This window comes from Bufo gargarizans, chromosome 9 (assembly GCF_014858855.1).
Source record: "Bufo gargarizans isolate SCDJY-AF-19 chromosome 9, ASM1485885v1, whole genome shotgun sequence".
NCBI classification, from domain to species: Eukaryota; Metazoa; Chordata; class Amphibia; order Anura; family Bufonidae; genus Bufo; species Bufo gargarizans.
The window spans coordinates 104,317,667-104,335,708 of record NC_058088.1 but is presented as its reverse complement, the minus strand read 5'-3'; the positions used below and the strand labels follow the sequence as shown (position 1 = coordinate 104,335,708).

At 43.4% G+C, this 18,042-nt stretch overlaps 1 protein-coding gene across 2 annotated transcripts in view; it reads left to right on the top strand.

Annotated features, from left to right (window-relative positions):
• Positions 1 to 298: 298 nt before the first annotated feature.
• Positions 299 to 18,042, top strand: part of C9H8orf48 (chromosome 9 C8orf48 homolog) — a 29,019-nt gene continuing 11,275 nt past the window's right edge. Inside the window, exons 1-3 of one of the 2 annotated variants that reach the window (XM_044268700.1) lie at positions 299 to 341; positions 4,916 to 5,308; positions 9,516 to 9,602. In XM_044268700.1, the coding sequence (XP_044124635.1) occupies positions 4,960 to 5,308; positions 9,516 to 9,602 (436 nt within the window). In that variant the 5' untranslated portion in view covers positions 299 to 341; positions 4,916 to 4,959. The remainder of the gene's footprint in view (positions 342 to 4,915; positions 5,309 to 9,515; positions 9,603 to 18,042) is intronic. The other variant, XM_044268701.1, reaches the window with a different exon arrangement.

Here is an 18,042-nt window from a genome sequence, read left to right as displayed (position 1 = left end):
ACCATGCAACTGGAATCGTTTTGGACAAGTGGAATATTCAGGGGTGCTGCCAGGACAGGCTGGCACGCCACATAGCCATTGCCTCCTTGTCTTCTGTGATAGCAAGTACCCATTACCACAGGGAACTGCTCCATTTATTACTTTCTGCAATTACAGTACATATCCAAATGCAGAGTGTGAATGCCCTGAACATGGATACATTATACAACCCCTGCAGCGACTCATCCTGTGGAACTGAAGTCACCAGTCGCGTTTGTGGAGGGGCTCTTATTCCTGCTGCACGGTGTAACCATGGAGACGGCGGTGTGCGGGGACAGAAGTGGAGCTCCTCTCAGGCACTGGTGTGTATGCTGTTGGGCTGTGCCCGCTCGTGCAGTGGGTGACTATTGGTTTGTGTTGTTCAGAAGGGCAGGTTGCTATGGATACCAGCGGTGTACCCGCTCCTGTTAGTGTGTGTTCACATTACTGTACACAGTGTCAGTGTGCCGCAAGCCTCCCAAGTGTCCCCCTTTTTGACCTGGAGAATGAAGGCATAAATGTGCATTACTAAATGGACTAAAGTGCATGGTGTCTACCTGTATATTAGACTCCAGGCGTTAGAGGCGTGGCCTAGTATGAAAAACACTGCCGCCATGTGCGCTGCACACGTTGTCTCTCCTATTTCAAAAGTAGGGAGGTAAGGTGTAGATCCTGCGCTGTCAGGACCCCTGCATGTGATGGAAGGGGCGTCTTATTATCACTAGTACATGCACCTGGGCGAGAGCCATGCCCTGTAAGGGTACATTCACATGGGCGACATTTCCGCGCGGGTGCAATGCGGGAGGTGAACGCATTGCACCCGCACTGAATCCTGACCCATTCATTTCTATGGGGCTGTGCACATGAGCGGTGATTTTCACGAATCACTTATGCGTTGCATGAAAATCGCAGCATGCTCTATATAGTGCGTTTATCACGCAACGCAGGCCCCATAGAAGTGAATGGGGCTGAGTGGAAATCGGAAGCATCCGCAAGCATGTGCGGATGCGGTGCTATTTTCACGCATGGTTGCTAAGATGACGGTCTATTCACTGTATTATTTTCCCTTATAACATGGTTATAAGGGAAAATAATAGCATTCTTTAATGTTAGAGACGTGGCTTAAAAAATATCTGCTGTGGGCGCCACTGATCTTGTCCCTCCTTGGGCTTTTTAAAAGTTGGTACCTCATTTGCAGTTCTCTCTGCCCTGAGGGACGATCACCCCGAAACGTCTCTCTCTAGGTGAGGCGCTGCTTGGTGAGACCTGCTGCCTTACATCTGGTGGCACCGAAGGCTCAGCTTTGCTTTCTTCTTTTACAAAGAAAATAGATTTACAGCAGTCTAGAAATAGTATCCCTGGTGACACTTGTCAGACATTTTCTGTTTGTTTTAACTGTTTTTATAGCTGTTTTTGAATTGGTAAATCATTTAGATGTTGTTTTTGGTCATGTGTTTCATAGCCTTTTTTTTTTTTTTTTTTATAAATAATTTGGCTTAAAGGGGTATTCTTATCTCACCGAGAACACCCGTCTTAGGCTACTTTCACACTAAGGCCTCATGCACACGACCGTTGTGTGCATCCGTGGCCGCTGTGCCGTTTTCTGTTTTTCTTTTTCGCGGACCCATTGACTTTTAATGGGTCCGTGGAAAAATCGGAAAATGCACCGTTGTGCAGCCGCATCCGTGATCCGTGTTTCCTGGCCGTGAAAAAAATATGACCTGTCCTATTTTTTTCACGGCCAACGGTTCACAGACCCATTCAAGTCAATGGGTCCGTGAAAAAACACGGATGCACACAAGATTGTCATCCGCGTCCGTGATCCGTGTCTGTTTTTTCCTATCATTTCAATGGCAAACTTGACTTAGATTTTTTTTTCATTTTTCATGTCCGTGGATCCTCCAAAAATCAAGGAAGACCCACGGATGAAAAAACGGTCACGGATCGCGGACCTACGAACCCCGTTTTTGCGGACCTTAAAAAAAAACGGTCGTGTGCATGAGGCCTAACGTTAATATTTTTCAAGTATTGAGATCCATTATCTGAGAAAGACGTTCCCGTTTTGTCCCCATTCATTGTCAATGAGGACAGAGCGGAGCGCTCCAAAATGCATTCCGTTCCGCTCTGATGATCTGAGAGCAAACCGCAGAAAGCTTCCGTCCTGGGATGTTACAATGGAGCAAAAAAATAAATAATGGATGCCACGAGGATGTCATCCCTTTTTATTTGCGGATCCTTGTTTTGTGTACTGAAAAATACATGCGGTCGTGTGCATGAGCCCTAAGACTACTTTCACACTAGTGTTTTACTGGATCCGTCAGGGCTCAGCTAACACTTTCGTTACTGATAATACAAACGTCTGCATCCGTTATAAACAGATCCGGATGTATTATCTTTAATATAGACAAGACGGAGCCGTCATGAACTCCATTGAAAGTCAATGGAGGACGGATCCGTTTTCTCCGACACAATCTGACAATAAAAAAAAGGATCCGTCCTCCATTGACTTTCAATAGAGTTCCTGACAGCTCCGTCTTGGCTATATTAAAGATAATACATCTGGATCTGTTGATGCAGACGTCATCCGTATTTTTTGCGGATCCGTTTTTTTTGCGGACCGTAAAATACTGAAAAAGCCATATGGTCGTGGCCTTACTCTAATTTTTTTTTATGTGCAAATCCACAGCTTTGTACGGTATCAGCAAAGTGGATGATTTTAGAGATTTTATCCCCATAGTGTGAAAAAAAAATGCAGATATCCATTCTTATAAGCTGTGAGCTCTGTTCACATCCAGCGGCATGGATTCTCTTTGAAAGCAAGAATAGCACTGCAGATATAAAGGGGTTGTTCATCTTCTGGCGGGAGGGGGGGTTCGCAGACGCCTCTCATGGCTAATTGGCAAGTAGGCAGGTCAGTGCTCTTGCTATTTATTGGCTGCGGTAGCGTAAAACCAGATGTTGACAGCTTGGACCCAAGTGCAGCAGGGATCAGGTAAGTATACTTACCTCCACAGGTCCAGCCAAAGGGCCCCTAGGAGATGAAAACCCCTTTAACCCTCTATTCAAAGGAATAAAATGTACTTTTTTGGGTTGTAAAACCATGAAAGACTGTTTTATGTAGCATTCTACTGGTTACACTATTAGCCTACAGTTCAATGTTCTTTTATGTTTTTTCCTTTTTCATTCCCAATTTAAGAAGTTGCCCATCAGATTGATTGATTAGTGTCCATCCCCTTATTTTATGACCTTTCCAAACCCATTAGTGAGCACAGTTTGGAGCCCTAGTGCCAGTAAATGGCCCCGTGAGAACACTGCTAACCCTTCAAATGCTGGTGTGATGGACTCACTTTGTCGCTGACCTTCTCATTCACAGTTCGCATTAATTTCAAGTGAAACTGCCGATTTATGTCTAAAAAAAACATTCAAATCAAATTAAAAAATGCTGCCAGTAGCTTTTAGAGAACTGGGATTCTACAGATTTTCTTCTATGTTACGTCATAATGTAAATTAAACAATAGCGAGTTAATAGGACATGCTAATGTAGTCTCATCTGTACGCTCTACCTCGTAGGCTCAGGACGCACCCTGTAAACGAACACAAAAACGGGGTGGTAGAGGTTTAAGGCATGAAATCTGTGTGGCAAGTTCCCTTTAAGAGCACACGTGATATAATAACAGCAGCATCCGTCGTGGCCGTGTCGCCTTGTAGCCCTAACCTTAAGGAGTTGGCCAAGATTAGAAAAACATGGCTGCTTTCTTCCAAAAACAGCACCACCCCTGTCCACAGGTTGTGTACAGTATTGCCCCATTGACTCCAGTAAAGCTGAGCTGCAGTTCCAGACTCAACCCATGAATAGGGGTGGTGTTTATTTTGGAGAAAGCAGTCATGGTTTTTTCAAACTCTAGACAACCCCATTAACCCTAGGTTTTTGGAACTGGCAAAAGATACTTGGACATGCATAAAGAGTAAATATGAATAAAATAAAATGGGAAGTTTAATAAACATTATCCTAAAATAGACAAAATAAAATGGGGGGTGCATTTTATAGTGAGACGCCCGCAACACTGCCCTTATAAGTCAGACAGTCATGCAATAAAATATGTAAATCCATGTATGCATTTACAAAGGGTTAATGGCAGCCAAACTTCGGCTCCTGCTTGTACCAATGGGGACTTTATTATTTGCGGTAGTTTGGGTTAGTGATGAGCGAAGCAAGCTGACTTCACCTCGTCGGAGGCCATACATTTTACGGAGACCTGTTTTTGTGTAGCATTAAACCGAAGTTTTGAGCAAAGCGACTTCAGGTCTAGGATCTGAACTCGCTTCGCTCACCCCCAGTTTTCGTGTCAGTTTTAAATCTGTCTTTGCTTTGTGAGGTTGCATTAAATTTATAGAATGGTGCACAGAGCCGGTGACGTCACCGAACACACTGCCGGGCGGAAGCCTCCACCCGGCAGTGTGTTATTGTAAACAAAAGAGCCCTTGTCCTGCGCGATCTAGCGCAGGGCAAAGGAGAGCTTCGGAGCAGGAACTGCTCCGATGCTCAAGTCAGGGGGGCTGCCTGGGGGTAAATGGAGGTTTGTCCGTGTTCAGCTCTGAACCTGGACAACCCCTTTTAATACATTTCTCTCTGTCACCCAGATTTACTAATCCTGTAGATGGTGTAAGTTTAGAGAGGCCGTCTGGACTGCATCAGATTTATCACAGGGCTCAGGCTGGATGATAATTCTGGTTCAGGGATAGACACTTTTCTTTGACTCTGTTGGTTGGCTTACTTTCAGACAGATTTTTACGCCAGAATTTTATGCCACAATTTTGTGTTATTCGTGGTCACGTGGAAAGGTAAATGTATGTTTCTCCCGCTATCTGTATTAATCCAGCATGTTTTATTGCGTAGAGCTGTGATGGCGCTATCCCCTGTCAGCGAAGAGAGTCCATACGATGAGGAGCTGCTCAGGAAGTGACCCTTTGAGCGGTGCATCCGGCTATTCTGGAGAGTCATTTGAATCCAGCACTGATGGATCAGATGGAAGATATACAAGTGATGCCTTTGACTCCATTACCAATGAAAATACTGAAAAGTATCCCAGTGAATCATTTGAATCCTGTGCAGGTGAAACCAGTCGATTGCAGAGACATGATTCCCTTACGGATGACTCTGGTAGGGACTATGAAAGTGAGTCTTTTGAGTCTCTGTCCTCTGAGATAGATGTTCATCAGACATATTCTTCTGAGAACTCGTATATAGAGTCTGCTTCAGCAGAAGATGACCACAAGGAGAGTGATCAAGGTATTATTGCTTTACTACTATTACTACTTTATATGTGCATTTGTGTATAGTCATTGCTCTATTTTTTCTTTTTCTTTTATGTTGCACACGTTTTAAATGACATAAGATGCCTCTAGAATGATGCTAGCAACTTGAACTAGGCCAATTAGGCACATCTGAGAAAGTCCGCAGACCTAGAGAAAAAAAAAATACTGCACTGGCCCCTGTTAGTAAATTTGCCTGAGTCGGAGTCCGAGCACGACCTCAGGAACACCCCCATTCCAGCCCATCTGCCAAACACAGCGTTGAACTGGCCGTGCGTATAAATATTGTCGCACGACCATTTAAAATAGGGTTGTAAAAATAGTCCCTTAATAAATGTCCCCAATAGTCTTGCAGCATTCGGATGTCCAGAATTACAAAAACAGCGCCACACTTCTCCACAGGTTGTGCCTGGTATTGTACTTCAGTTCATTTACACCAGCCATGGGGGTTTATTTACTTAGACTGGCTTTATACACCAGTATTAGATTCTCCCCTGCACTGCCATAAGAGTTGGCTAATTAGGTGCATCCATGGCAGCCATGCATCGGGAGAGAAAAAACACTCCACTCCCAATTGGCGAACACAGCACAAAAACGCTTTGTAAATTACCCCCATTATTTTGTAATCCCATACAACCCTTTAACTCCTTCCTGACCAGCATTGTACTAGTACGGCACTTGCCGTGTCTCTAAAGATGGCCATAGCCACGGGGTAAACTAAAAACCAACCAAGTGGAATATTGTATCAGAAAATATCATTTATTATAAAATGTAAAAAATGGAGAACAACGGGATGTTGTAATACAGTACACGGAGAAGCACAGGGTAAGTCAATTCAAAAAGGAGCACCATGGAACTGCGCAGTAAGATACGATTATAGTACCTTTAGAACCCAGAAGATTAGGACCATTGTGAACCTCACCACTAGCGATCACTATGGGCCTCCCATATTTCCATGTAAGTGCAGAAATCCCCTGAAGTTGATATTATTTTTTTTTACAAATAAAGACCATTATAAATGATGTAGTGACCACATGGTAAAATGGAAACACAGCAATATATCCTTCTGGTGTCCTAGATCGCGGAGCATTGCCGTCTTTATTCTCGACCCACCATGCAGAAGTGATAAAAGCACTTTTCTTATACTGTAGTGTAACACGCAGTTGCTCCTCAATAGATCGGGTTTTCCACCAGACTTCATTAGTGAACATGTGGTAAATCATTGAGGCTAGCATGGCATCAAGACACAATCCCTGGAACGTCTAGAAGCACATTGTGAGCATTTATCAAGCTTGTAGCCTTATTTCCCTATAGGCAACACCTCCAAGTTTCCTTTACAGTATTTTTTTTTTATTAAAAAAAATTGTGTTTATATATTTTTAGATTTCATTTGTGCTCTAGACTTTACTATATATCTATATTTAGGATTTCACTCCCCACTATTAATCCCTTCAGGACCCTGCCATTTTTCACCTTAAAGGGGTTCTCCGGGAATTAAGAAAATGAAAATACTTAAAATATTACTTTATTATAAATATATTCCCAAATACCTTTCTTTAGTTATAATGGCTCGTTTCTTCTAGGGAGCAGTCATCAAGAAAAATAAAATGGCTGCCATCCTATTAGTCCACACAAAACCTGTCCTAAAGAGTTGCCTCATCTTCCTCTCTGCTCTATTTGTCAGGGATTATGATCCTGAATACAGTTGATAAGATCTGCAGTAGAATCTGTAGAAATGGAGTTCATGAGGAGACATGAAGCACAAAGAGGAGGTGAGGTGTGGCTGATGAGCAACAGCACTTGTATGCAGTCTCTATTACCACAGCCCCACATTACCACAGTCTATCCTGTCCACCCTCTCTGTACTTCATGTCTCCTCATGAATTCCATTCCTACAGAGATTCAGCTAAAGTTCCTATCAGCTGTATTTAGGATCATAATCCCTGACAAGTGCTCTGAAGTAACTTGTCCTCCTGTGTGATTAGGACAGTTTTTTTGTGTATTAATAGGATGGCGGCCATTTTATTTCTCTTAATGATTGTTCCCTATACAAAACAAACCATTATAACTAATGAAAGGTATTTGGGAATATATGTATACTAAAGTAATATTTAAGTATTTTGATTTTCTTAATTCCCAGTGAACCCCTTTAACCCCTTAAGGCAAAACGCAGTGCATGTACGGCGGGGATGCGTTGCCAGAATGCATTCTGCCGTACATGCACGGCGGGCTGATCGGGTGGGCACCGGAGCGGTGCGCGCCCGATCACTGCCGAGGTCCAGCAGTCCCTGGTAGCCGGGCCCCTGCTGTATCCGCCGGCATCGTTGTAAAAGCCGATGCTGGCAGATTAACCCCTTCTATGCCGTGGTCCGCGCTGACCGCGACATAGAAGGGGTTTGTGTCGGGTGAGGGAGCGCATCAAGTGCCCGCGCTGCTGTGGCGGGCACTCGATGTGTCAGAAGGCAGTCCGATGCCTTGCACGGCATTGGGACCTGCCTTCTATTGGTGCCAAGTAGATCCAACCTCAGTTATTCAACAACTCCATATTTTTTTGTTTGTTTTTTCACCGATTGTTTTTGTGATGTAAGGTGAAAAAAAAATGGTTGTTTGAGTACAGTTTTTATTTTATTTTTTATTTTTTCTATGGCGTTCAGGTGAGGGACATGGGTCATGTGATATTTTTATAGAGCCGTTATGGGCGTGGCAATAGCCAATATGTCTGTATTTTTTGTGTTTTGTTTTGGGAAAGGGGCTTTTTTATTTTATATTTTTGTCCCACTCTGGGACTTCAACTTTTGGGATCTGATCCCCTCTGCAATGCATTACAATACAACCTGTATTGTAATGCATTGGCTGTCAGCTTTTATGCTGGACAGGGCTGGATCTCACAGGCTTCCGTAGAAGGCAGCCCCGATGCCTGTGGAAGGCATCGGGCTTGCCTTCTCTGCCATCTGGTCCCCACCACTGCAGCGCAGGGACCCGATGGAGATGCTGAGAACACGCGTACCCTCCCCCACCCTGCATGCCGCGATCATTTTTGACCATGGCATTCAAGGGGTTAATACTCCGTAAAGACACCAATGCCAGCATATGCAGCAGGGGCCCGGCTGTCAGTGACTGCCGGGTCCGTGCCGCGGATCGGGCGGGTGCAGCTCCTGCACCTGCCCGATCAGCCCGCTGTACATGTAAAGCGCTGGTCCAATACCTCCAAGTTTCCTTTACGTGACGTCCACCAGCGCTGTACATGTACGGCGCGGGTCCTTAAGGAGTTATAGAAGTTCTCTGGGAATGATTTCAAATGGCCGCCGGTAACCTGTCCTAAAACAGTTGCCTCCACATGCAGAGCTGCCTAGAGAGGTGAGGGGGCGAGGGCTCACTATACTCTACACTAGGGGTGCTCAACCTGCGGCCCTCCAGCTGTGACCGTCAGATGAGTGAGTGTTTGGTGACAGCTATTGAATGTTTATGGGCGCTGTTTGTCCCTGCATAGAGAGGTATCTTGAGGTTATTCAAGCAGGTGGCACTGAGGTTGTCATTAAAGAAAGGGGATTGGAGCATCCTATCTTCCTATCTTGGCTTTGCAAGACGTCAGCTAACTTCTGGGTTTTTTTTTGCCTTGAGATGCACTTTTAAGATAGTTGTAGTGTATACATAGCATTTATTTTCACAACTAAAGTTTCTATCTGACTTTTGATTTTGAAGCTTGTATCGCCATGAGCAAAGCCTCTTATCTCCTTTTGTTCTTGCATGTTTAAAGACAATTCTTCATGGTCAGCAAAAAAACAGCAGCAATCAGTCATCCTCTCAGACTGAAAATCACGAACTTTCTTCCACATGGTTTTTCTCTGTAACATTTTTACTTGATCTTTGTTCCGCTTATCCTCCAATGGCATGAAATACCTGTGACAAGGTGGTAAAGGTGAACCAGGAAATTCTAGCCCTTGCGTGTCAAATATTTGTCTCCGTTCCCTTCTTTCCTCTATTGGACCGTTTGTAGACTCATTGTAGAGAGGACAAGTGAAAATAAATTCTCATGTCGGATTTTCTAACTTTCATGTTTAACTGCGTTAGTGTCTGTGGGAATTGTCTCGTAATGAACAGATGGGTCTATCCTTATGAGAGCCGAGCAGGATAAGCTACACTGTTGTAATATCTTCCTTCGTGACCTTGTGGGTTCCTTGTAGGAAAAGGCCTGATTGAGAAATGGATAAAGACTCTTGTTGATGGGACCCTCCAGCCAAATAATTCATTCCGACATCCTCTTAAAACCGGTGAGTGTACTTATGGAGGACTGTGGAAGATTGTGGTGTGTGTACAGAGGCTGGTCAGCACCTAAATCGGACAGCTGTCTAACAGAAAGACTGCCAGCGGCACACACAAGGACATGACGTCCACGCACAAGCTGCTTTATGAGGCGTCTTCAGATTTATAACACATTAGACATTTATTCTAGGAGGCCAGGTATTGTAAATCAGGAACTTGCTTTGCCTGTTTGCAGTCAGTTGGATTATCTTAAAGGGAACCTGTCATCAACTTTAAGCTGACCTCACTGTGGGCGGTATAAAATAGTGACAGAAATGCTGAGGTGATTGTATAAATATATTTTAGCGGCTCATCACCTTGGCTGTTCTGAATAAAGGTGCTCTGTCTGTATGACTCACCTCGTCAAAGATAATATTAAGACAGGGACATCCAGTGTATCTATTATAAGAATATTTTTTATTACACAAAAAAATACATTACAACCATATATCCTTATAATTATTGCAATCGTAATGGGAATCTAAATAGTTCCCACTTATGAATATAGTATCTTTATTTATCGTGCATATAGATATACTATTTGTTCAGTGATATAAGGTAATATGTATTTTATATTATGTCCCTAATTCTTCTAAATCCCCATTAGATAATTTTCTCCATTCACCTTTATGTTGATAGCAATTCTTCTTTAGTGGTATGCTCCTAACAGTAGTCAATAGTGTGTACTCGCTGTTATAGTTTAATATTCACCGACCGTGGCGCCCCACGTGGTAGCAGTCGAGCTGACCTCTGCCTCCGCATCTCTGTACTGGGTACAGATATTGCCTGTACTGCAGTGGTAGTTGCTGGATCCCGATGTTTCGCATGGTGCCACTGCTCAGTTTCGGCGTTCCACGTGATGCAGCGTGATATGTTCAAGCTGCCCAGGTATTCATGGGATCATACCTTTAATCTCCGTGTAGCGCTCCATACTTTTTTTTACTTTACCAGCAAGGAGGTATTTCCTCAACAAATTGATGGGTTCTTAGATCCTGTAAATAATCTTATTGATACCAGACGCCACCAGTGGCCACTAAAGAAGGAGTTGGATAAACTCCGAAACGCGTCTGAGGGCCACAGTCTTGCACAGAAACTTCTCCATTCACTTAGCAGTCAGAATGGGGGTAAATTAAAAGGTGTAGGTCCCTGAGATGTGACCCACATCTTTCAGACATTTATGGCATATCCTGTGGGTATGCAAAAAATAAAATTAGACCAGCACCTCAAAACAATATGAAATGTAGTACAGGTGCATTCTACAATGGCTGACATGCAAAAGCAAACAAAGACTATATGTAGAAGCTCACTGCTCTATGTGTAAAGACACATGCTGGAAACGTGTTGTTCTGAATTGCATAACTGCTATACTTACTATACATGAAAATATAAAACTTTTTTTGCACTTTTTTTTAATAAAACAGTGTCGTGCCCATTTTATGAACAGGAAGGTGGCTTCTGCAGATCTGACCTACTGTATCAGAATTGATTGATTCTTCTGGGCCTAGGCCTTCAAAATTCAGAACAATATTGCATCCAACTATACAATGCTCTAATTAAAAGCCTTGGATGGATAGGCAGGAGTGCATGGAGGGTGGGGGTAGTTACTGGTAGTTGCAGTCCTAAACATCTGTCCAAGGCTTAGAGCATAGTATAGTTGAATCTTAAATTCCCTAAATTTTGTAGACCTAGACCCAGGAGAGTCAAGTCTGATAGCATAAGTTCCCATCTGAAGAAGCTGGATTGCCATTAGTAGATGGGCCCAACACAGTTTTGATCAAAGATTTGTGCAGAGAGCTTCAGATTTTCATGTATAGTAGTAGTGCAATTCAGAATACCCCTGTTTGCATGTGTCATTTGTGCATAGGGCAGCGTGCTATCACATATAAGGGGTCATTTATGATGCTGAAATACGTCTATATTAGGCGCAGATTGCGGCGCAAGGGTTAGTTTCGCCGCAATCTGCAACTTCTCCCTGCTCACACCAGGCCTAAATAAGTGAGCGTGGTGTGGGCAGGAAAGGGGATGGGCCGGCAGGTCAGTGTCATTTACCATTTTCTATGCCTGTTTCTGGTGTAGAAAAAGGTCTAAATGTAAGACAGCTCGGAAGATGTCTTATGTTTCGAACTGGCGGAGGATCCACCGAAGTTATAACTTCAGCAGAACCGCCACCAGCTTACGTTTTTTTTAAGACCGGTGTATAAAATGCCGGTCTTGATAAATGTGCCTCGTAGTTAGGGCTGCAGTAAACGATTATTTTAGTAATCGAGTATTCTATCGATTTTTATTTTTTACAATTAATTGAGTAATCTAATAAGAAAAAAATGATTTAATAGACTGTTTTCCTTTATAACAACACATCAGACCCCCTGCCATTAGTCCCCAATACCCTTCGTTCCCCTCTGTGCATCAGTTCCCCCCAGTGCCATCAGCTCCACTATCCCCCAGTCTCAGTGCCATCAGCTCTCCCCCCACCCCAGTGCCATCAGCTCTCCCTGCCATCAGCTCTTCCCCCACCCCTTGTGCCATCAGCTCTCCCCCCACCCCTTGTGCCCTAGTCTCTGCTGCCCTGCTCCTCCTGAAACCTGGATTGCACAGCGTCATTGGTTGTTATGACGCTGTGCACTTCAGGCGCCTGGCCTTAGTCGCGCCCCCACCCCCTCGTTTTCACCAACTTACCTTTCCAGCAGCGGCGCTGCTCTGCGACTGACGTCACACAGCACGTCAGGTCACGGCATGCGTATGTCAGGAGGTCAGTGCAGCACAGGACCATGGACGTGCTGTGAAGTGTCCGGAGGCCCCCTGCAGCAAAAGCGAGTATTCCAAGCGCAGCGGGAGACTACGGAGCGAGAGTAATAGCAAGCGCTTTACTCCCGCTCCATTGTCACGTGACACACACAAATTTGCATTGAGGATTTTTTGTGTCTAATTACTCGATTTAATCGAGTAATCGTTTCAGCCCTACTTGTAGTGTTTATATCCTGTGGATATGCAATACATTTCTAAGGTGAGAATACCCCTGTAAGAAGCAGATATTGTTTTTTCAGCTCTTTTTTTCTTGAACCTCAACTTGGCCTAATAGGGAATTTATGTCACACTCATGTGTGGGAGAAAAGCACCACACCGAGCATAGGGGGTAAAGGGGATACTGGAATAAGGCATGGAAACTAGGGAAAGAAGATGGACACCTCCTAGAGAAACCCCTAACTCCAGTTCTGACAGACTACCAGTATGAACAGGCCCCAAAGGGAGGCAAGTTCATACACCGGATACCTAGAATTCTATCTCGCCCTGTAGGACCCTGGAACTAATGTCAGGACTGCGTCTACCTGTTCCTCCAAAGGAAAGGACGAACAGGAGTCTCCCTCAGGCCTAATGACAAACAACAGGGAAAATCAACATATATACAGTATATATATAACAAAATACAAAAGGGAAAGGAAACCCTTATCTTCAATGAAGCTTTGGTAGCACCAGGAACTCAGCCGAGAACCAAACACAAGCTAACCACAAGTCCAACAGAAGCTAAAACCCGCAAAGCATAATGGGAGAAACAACAATAAATAGAGAAGGTAAAATGACCACAATAGCCACACCTGGGGAAAGAAAGTGTGGCAAGCACCAGAAACAACACAGATGTCATTTGATCCAAAAGGAAAACATGTGAGATCATACCACGTGTTGCCAGTCTCGCAGATCTTCTGCCACCTGTCGCAGGAACGTCCGTATGTCTCGGTACGTCCATGACAATTTATCAGGAAGGTGTTTAATAAGTAACTAAACTTTTAATCAAGTTTTTTTTAAAATGTCCCAAATTCCCTAAAAATAATTTTTCTAATATACTTTATTTATTGATTTTGAATTTTTACTAACTGATTTCTAGGGTGCTTTAAATTCACTATTCTCCGGATCGCTGACTTCTCAGTGATGTGCAGAGTTCGGACTGTGCATTGGGGCTGCAGAGAACGGAGTACGGGCAGGAGCACACATTGCTGCTTCTGCCTGTGCCCTCTGAGGTTGGCTAAATGCTGGCATAGCACATAGGTACCCTGTAACTATGTGCTATGCCAGGATTAGCTGAATGGGCTCATGTGCCTGCTTCGCTAAGCTAAAAGCTTTCATGGAGGAATCTTAGCTTAGTGAAGCAGGTACATGCAGGAGCTGCTCTGCTCAGCTATTCCTGGCATAGCACATGGTTACAGGGTACCCATGTGCTATGCCAGCATTTAGTAAACCTCAGGGGGCAAGGGCAGGAGCTGCAATGTGTGCTCCTGCCCGTGCTTCATTCTCTGTGGCCCCATTGATAGAGTACACAGTCAGTACTCTGAACACCATTGAGAAGTAAGCATTGTGGAGAATAGTGAAATCGGAACTGCCTGCTCCCAGAGACAGCATTTCATTTCAGACCGGCTCGCGCACAGGCACAGGTAACGACTTACCTGTGCCTCGCCGGACTTGTCAGTTAAGATCGAAACACTGCGAACTGGCCATCTCTACCTGTCACCTCTCCTGACATGCCTATTTTAAAAGCTCCATGCATTCCCCATGTAATAACAATTCTGGATCATCTATTCTTATGACTCTATGATGTGCTGTTCCTTTATTATTTCTACTAGAAGTTATGAATGAATTGCTAGCAGTCTGCAGTAAGGGTACAGAGGGGAGGTAACCAGTTGGGGGGGTGTACCTGCACAGACTCACTCTATCCAATCAGTGCTGCCATTTTCAGACTATGCAGGTACACCCCCCCCCTCAATTTGTACAGTCTTAAAATGACAGCACTGATTGGATAGAGTGATTCTGTGCAAGGACACCCCCCAACTTGTTACCACACCTCTGTACCTTTACTGCAGGCTGCTAGCAATTCTGTCATAACTTCTAGAAAAGTAGAAATAATAGAGGAATGGAACAACATAGAGCCATATTACACGGGGAATGCATGAAGCTATTAAAATAGGCATGTCAGGAGAGGTGGCACTGGCAAGTCATCTTTAAAGGGAGCAGCAATTCAGGGCTTTAGGGGGAAATATCTTTATTTATTTATTTATTTAGAATTTTTACTAAAGTATATTGGAAAAATAATTTTTTGGGCATTTTGGAAATTAAAAAAAAAATTATTAAAAGTGAATATCATAAATAAAGTAAAGAAAAAAAAATGTGTTTTTAATAAAGTCATAAAATTAAAAAAGTAAAAAAAAAAAAAAAAGCCCCTTTCCACTTATTTTATAATAAAAAAACTGAAGAAAACAAAACACACACATTAGGTTTTGCCGTGTCCGTAATGACCGGCTCTATAAATATATCACATGATCCATCCGATAAATACCATTAAAAAAAAAGTGTAAAAAAAAAAAGCTATTTTTGTCACCTTACATCACAAAAAGTACAACACAAAGTGATCAAAAAGGCATATGCCCCTACACAAGACAGTCGCCCAAAAAATAAATAAAACTACGGCTTTCAGAATGTGGAGACACAAAAAAATATTTTTTGTAAAACTGAAACAAGCAACCAAAATAAGTAGTCATAGTTGGTATTGTCGTGTCCGTGACAACCTGCTCTATAAAAATACCACATCATCTAACCTGTCAGATGAATGTTGTAAATTGCAAAAAATAAAAACTGTGCCAAAACAGCTATTTCTTGTTACCTTGCCTCACAAAAAGTGTAATATAGAGCAACCAAAAATCATATGTACCCTAAAATAGTACCAAAAAAAATGCCACCTTATCCCGTAGTTTCCAAAATGGGGTCACTTTTTTGGAGTTTCTACTCTAGGGGTGCATCAGGGGGGCTTAAAAATGGGACATGGTGTAAGAAAACCAGTCGAGCAAAATCTGCCTTCCAAAAACCCTATGGCATTCCTTTTCTTCTGCGCCCAGCCGTGTGCCCGTACAGCAGTTTACGACCACATATGGGGTGTTTCTGTAAACTACAGAATCAGGGCCATAAACATTGAGTTTTGTTTGGCTGTTAACACTTGCTTTGTAACTGGGGAAAATGGATTCAAATGGAAAATCTGCCGAAAAAGTGAAATTTTTTAATTTATCTCTGTTTTCCATTAATTCTTGTGGAACACCTAAAAGTTTGTAAAATCAGTTTTGAATACCTTGAGGGGTGTAGTTTGTAAAATTGGGTCATTTTTGGGTGGTTTCTATTATGTAAGCCTCACAAAGTGACTTCAGACCTGAACTGGTCCTGAAAAAGTGGGTTTTAGAAATTTTCCGAAAAATTTAAAGATTTGCTTCTAAGCCTTGTAATGTCCCTAAAAAATAAAATGGCATTCACAAAATGATCCAGACATGAAGTAGACATATGGGGAATGTAAAGTAATAACAATTTTTTGAAAACCTTTGAAATATAACGTATGGTTCTTGATCTATATACACAGATATTCCTGTAATGAATTTATGTGTGTTGTGTGGAAAATATCATGGCAGAAGTGTATGGTTATTACCACTCTCTAAGGCTTCTTTCACACTAGCGTTTTGGCTTCCTGTTTCTGAGATCCGATCAGGGCTCTCACAAGCGGTCCAAAATGAATCAGTTTTGCCCTAATGCATTCTGAATGGAAAAGGATCCGCTCAGAATGCATCAGTTTGCCTCCGTTCAGTCTCCATTCCGCTCTGGAGGCAGACACCAAAACGCTGCTTACAGTGTTTTTCTGTCCGCAATGTGGTGTGGAGCAAGACGGATTGGTCCTGGCACACAATGTAAGGGTCCATTCACATGTCTGCAAAATGAGTCAGTTCCGCAAAAAACGCTAATGTGAAAGTAGCCTAATGTTATCCTTGTAAATATGTGGACTGGTCCACCACATCATGGGCTGCTTTCTTCTTGCCTCAGGGATCATACATCACCTAGCGCACCTTTGCTTATTAATTTATTTTAGGATACATATTGGCTTTGTTCTTTTTTTTTTTTTTTTTTTAAGCAGAGTTAAATTGGAACTAAATTAATTTCCATGGCAATCTTCAGTTTCCAAGTGCAATAAGCATCTGTTTATTGCCTGCACTCCTGATGCTTTCGCCATTGTCCCTTGCGGCTTTGTCTTATTGTGTTATACACTTAGAGGCAGACTTGATTACCTCTTAATTGTTTTTGCATAAAACTGGAGATGATCTTGCTTAATACATTCAGCTGCATAATGAGTAAGCGGCTTTCTAAAAGTAACATAGTGCATTAAGGCGTTAATTGTCGATATAATGGGATAACAATTTCACATAAAGGTTTTAAAGGGGGTCTATAGCTTTAATTCACTAAGGCTTAATGAACACGTGGCACGCTGTCACGACCGCTATCCCAGCAGCAGTCGTGTCGCACCAGACGGAGGGGAAGGGGGACCCTTATTCTACGGATGGGAAATAGAACGGCCACCCCTGACTAACCCTAAGCTGGCACCTGTCTGCCCTGATACCCTAGACGGGGTGTGAACCCGTGCGGCGAGCAGGATGCCTAAACCCTCAGACACCCTAACTAGACTAAACTGGGGAAAGGCGGATGGGAGCACTAGTCACCATCACTCATGTCTAGGAGGACAACAGGGTTAAGACAGCAACAAACAATCTAAAGCATAGATAGACTTATCCAGTCACGAGCAGAGAAGGTGATCCCAAACGACAGTCCACGCCAGACCAGAGTGCCACAGCAATACTGTCAACCGATCTCCTTCAAAGTCAGAATAGCACTGAAAGTAAGGACTATATCTGGCAATGACTGCAAGTGAAACTGAAACTAATATAGTAGCTGGGAGTGGCAGACAGGACTCGCCTGAGAAGGATGCCTACAAACTCCCAGTCAGGACAAAAAGGTTCACTAGGCAAAACCCAGATGACATACCCTGAACCACGAAGCAAACTCACAAGCTATCGCGAGTAGCAAGTCGCTGCGACCTTCTCCTCCCAGACCTGTCTGGATCAGTCACAGTCGTGACAGTACCCCCCTTTCTACGAGGGGCCACCGGACCCTCAAGACCAGGCCTCTCCGGATGGGACCTATGAAAAGCCCGAATGAGTCTGTCCGCCTTTATCTCTGATGCTGGCACCCACATTCTCTCTTCGGAACCATAACCTTTCCAGTGCACCAGGTACTGAAGAGAGCGGCGAACATATCGTGAATCAACAATCTTTTCTACCTGAAACTCAAGACTGCCATCAACAACCACTGGTGGAGGCGGTAATGGCAATGGTTCAGGAGGTTCTACATATCTCTTAAGCAGAGATCTGTGGAAGACATTATGGATCCTTAGAGTCTGAGGTAGCTCCAGACAAAAAGCCACCGGGTTAATGATCTTAATTACCCTATAAGGACCAATAAATCTCGGACCTAATTTCCACGAGGGAACCTTCAACTTGATATTTCTGGTAGACAACCACACCAAATCATTCACCCCAAGGTCCGGACCTTCAGAGC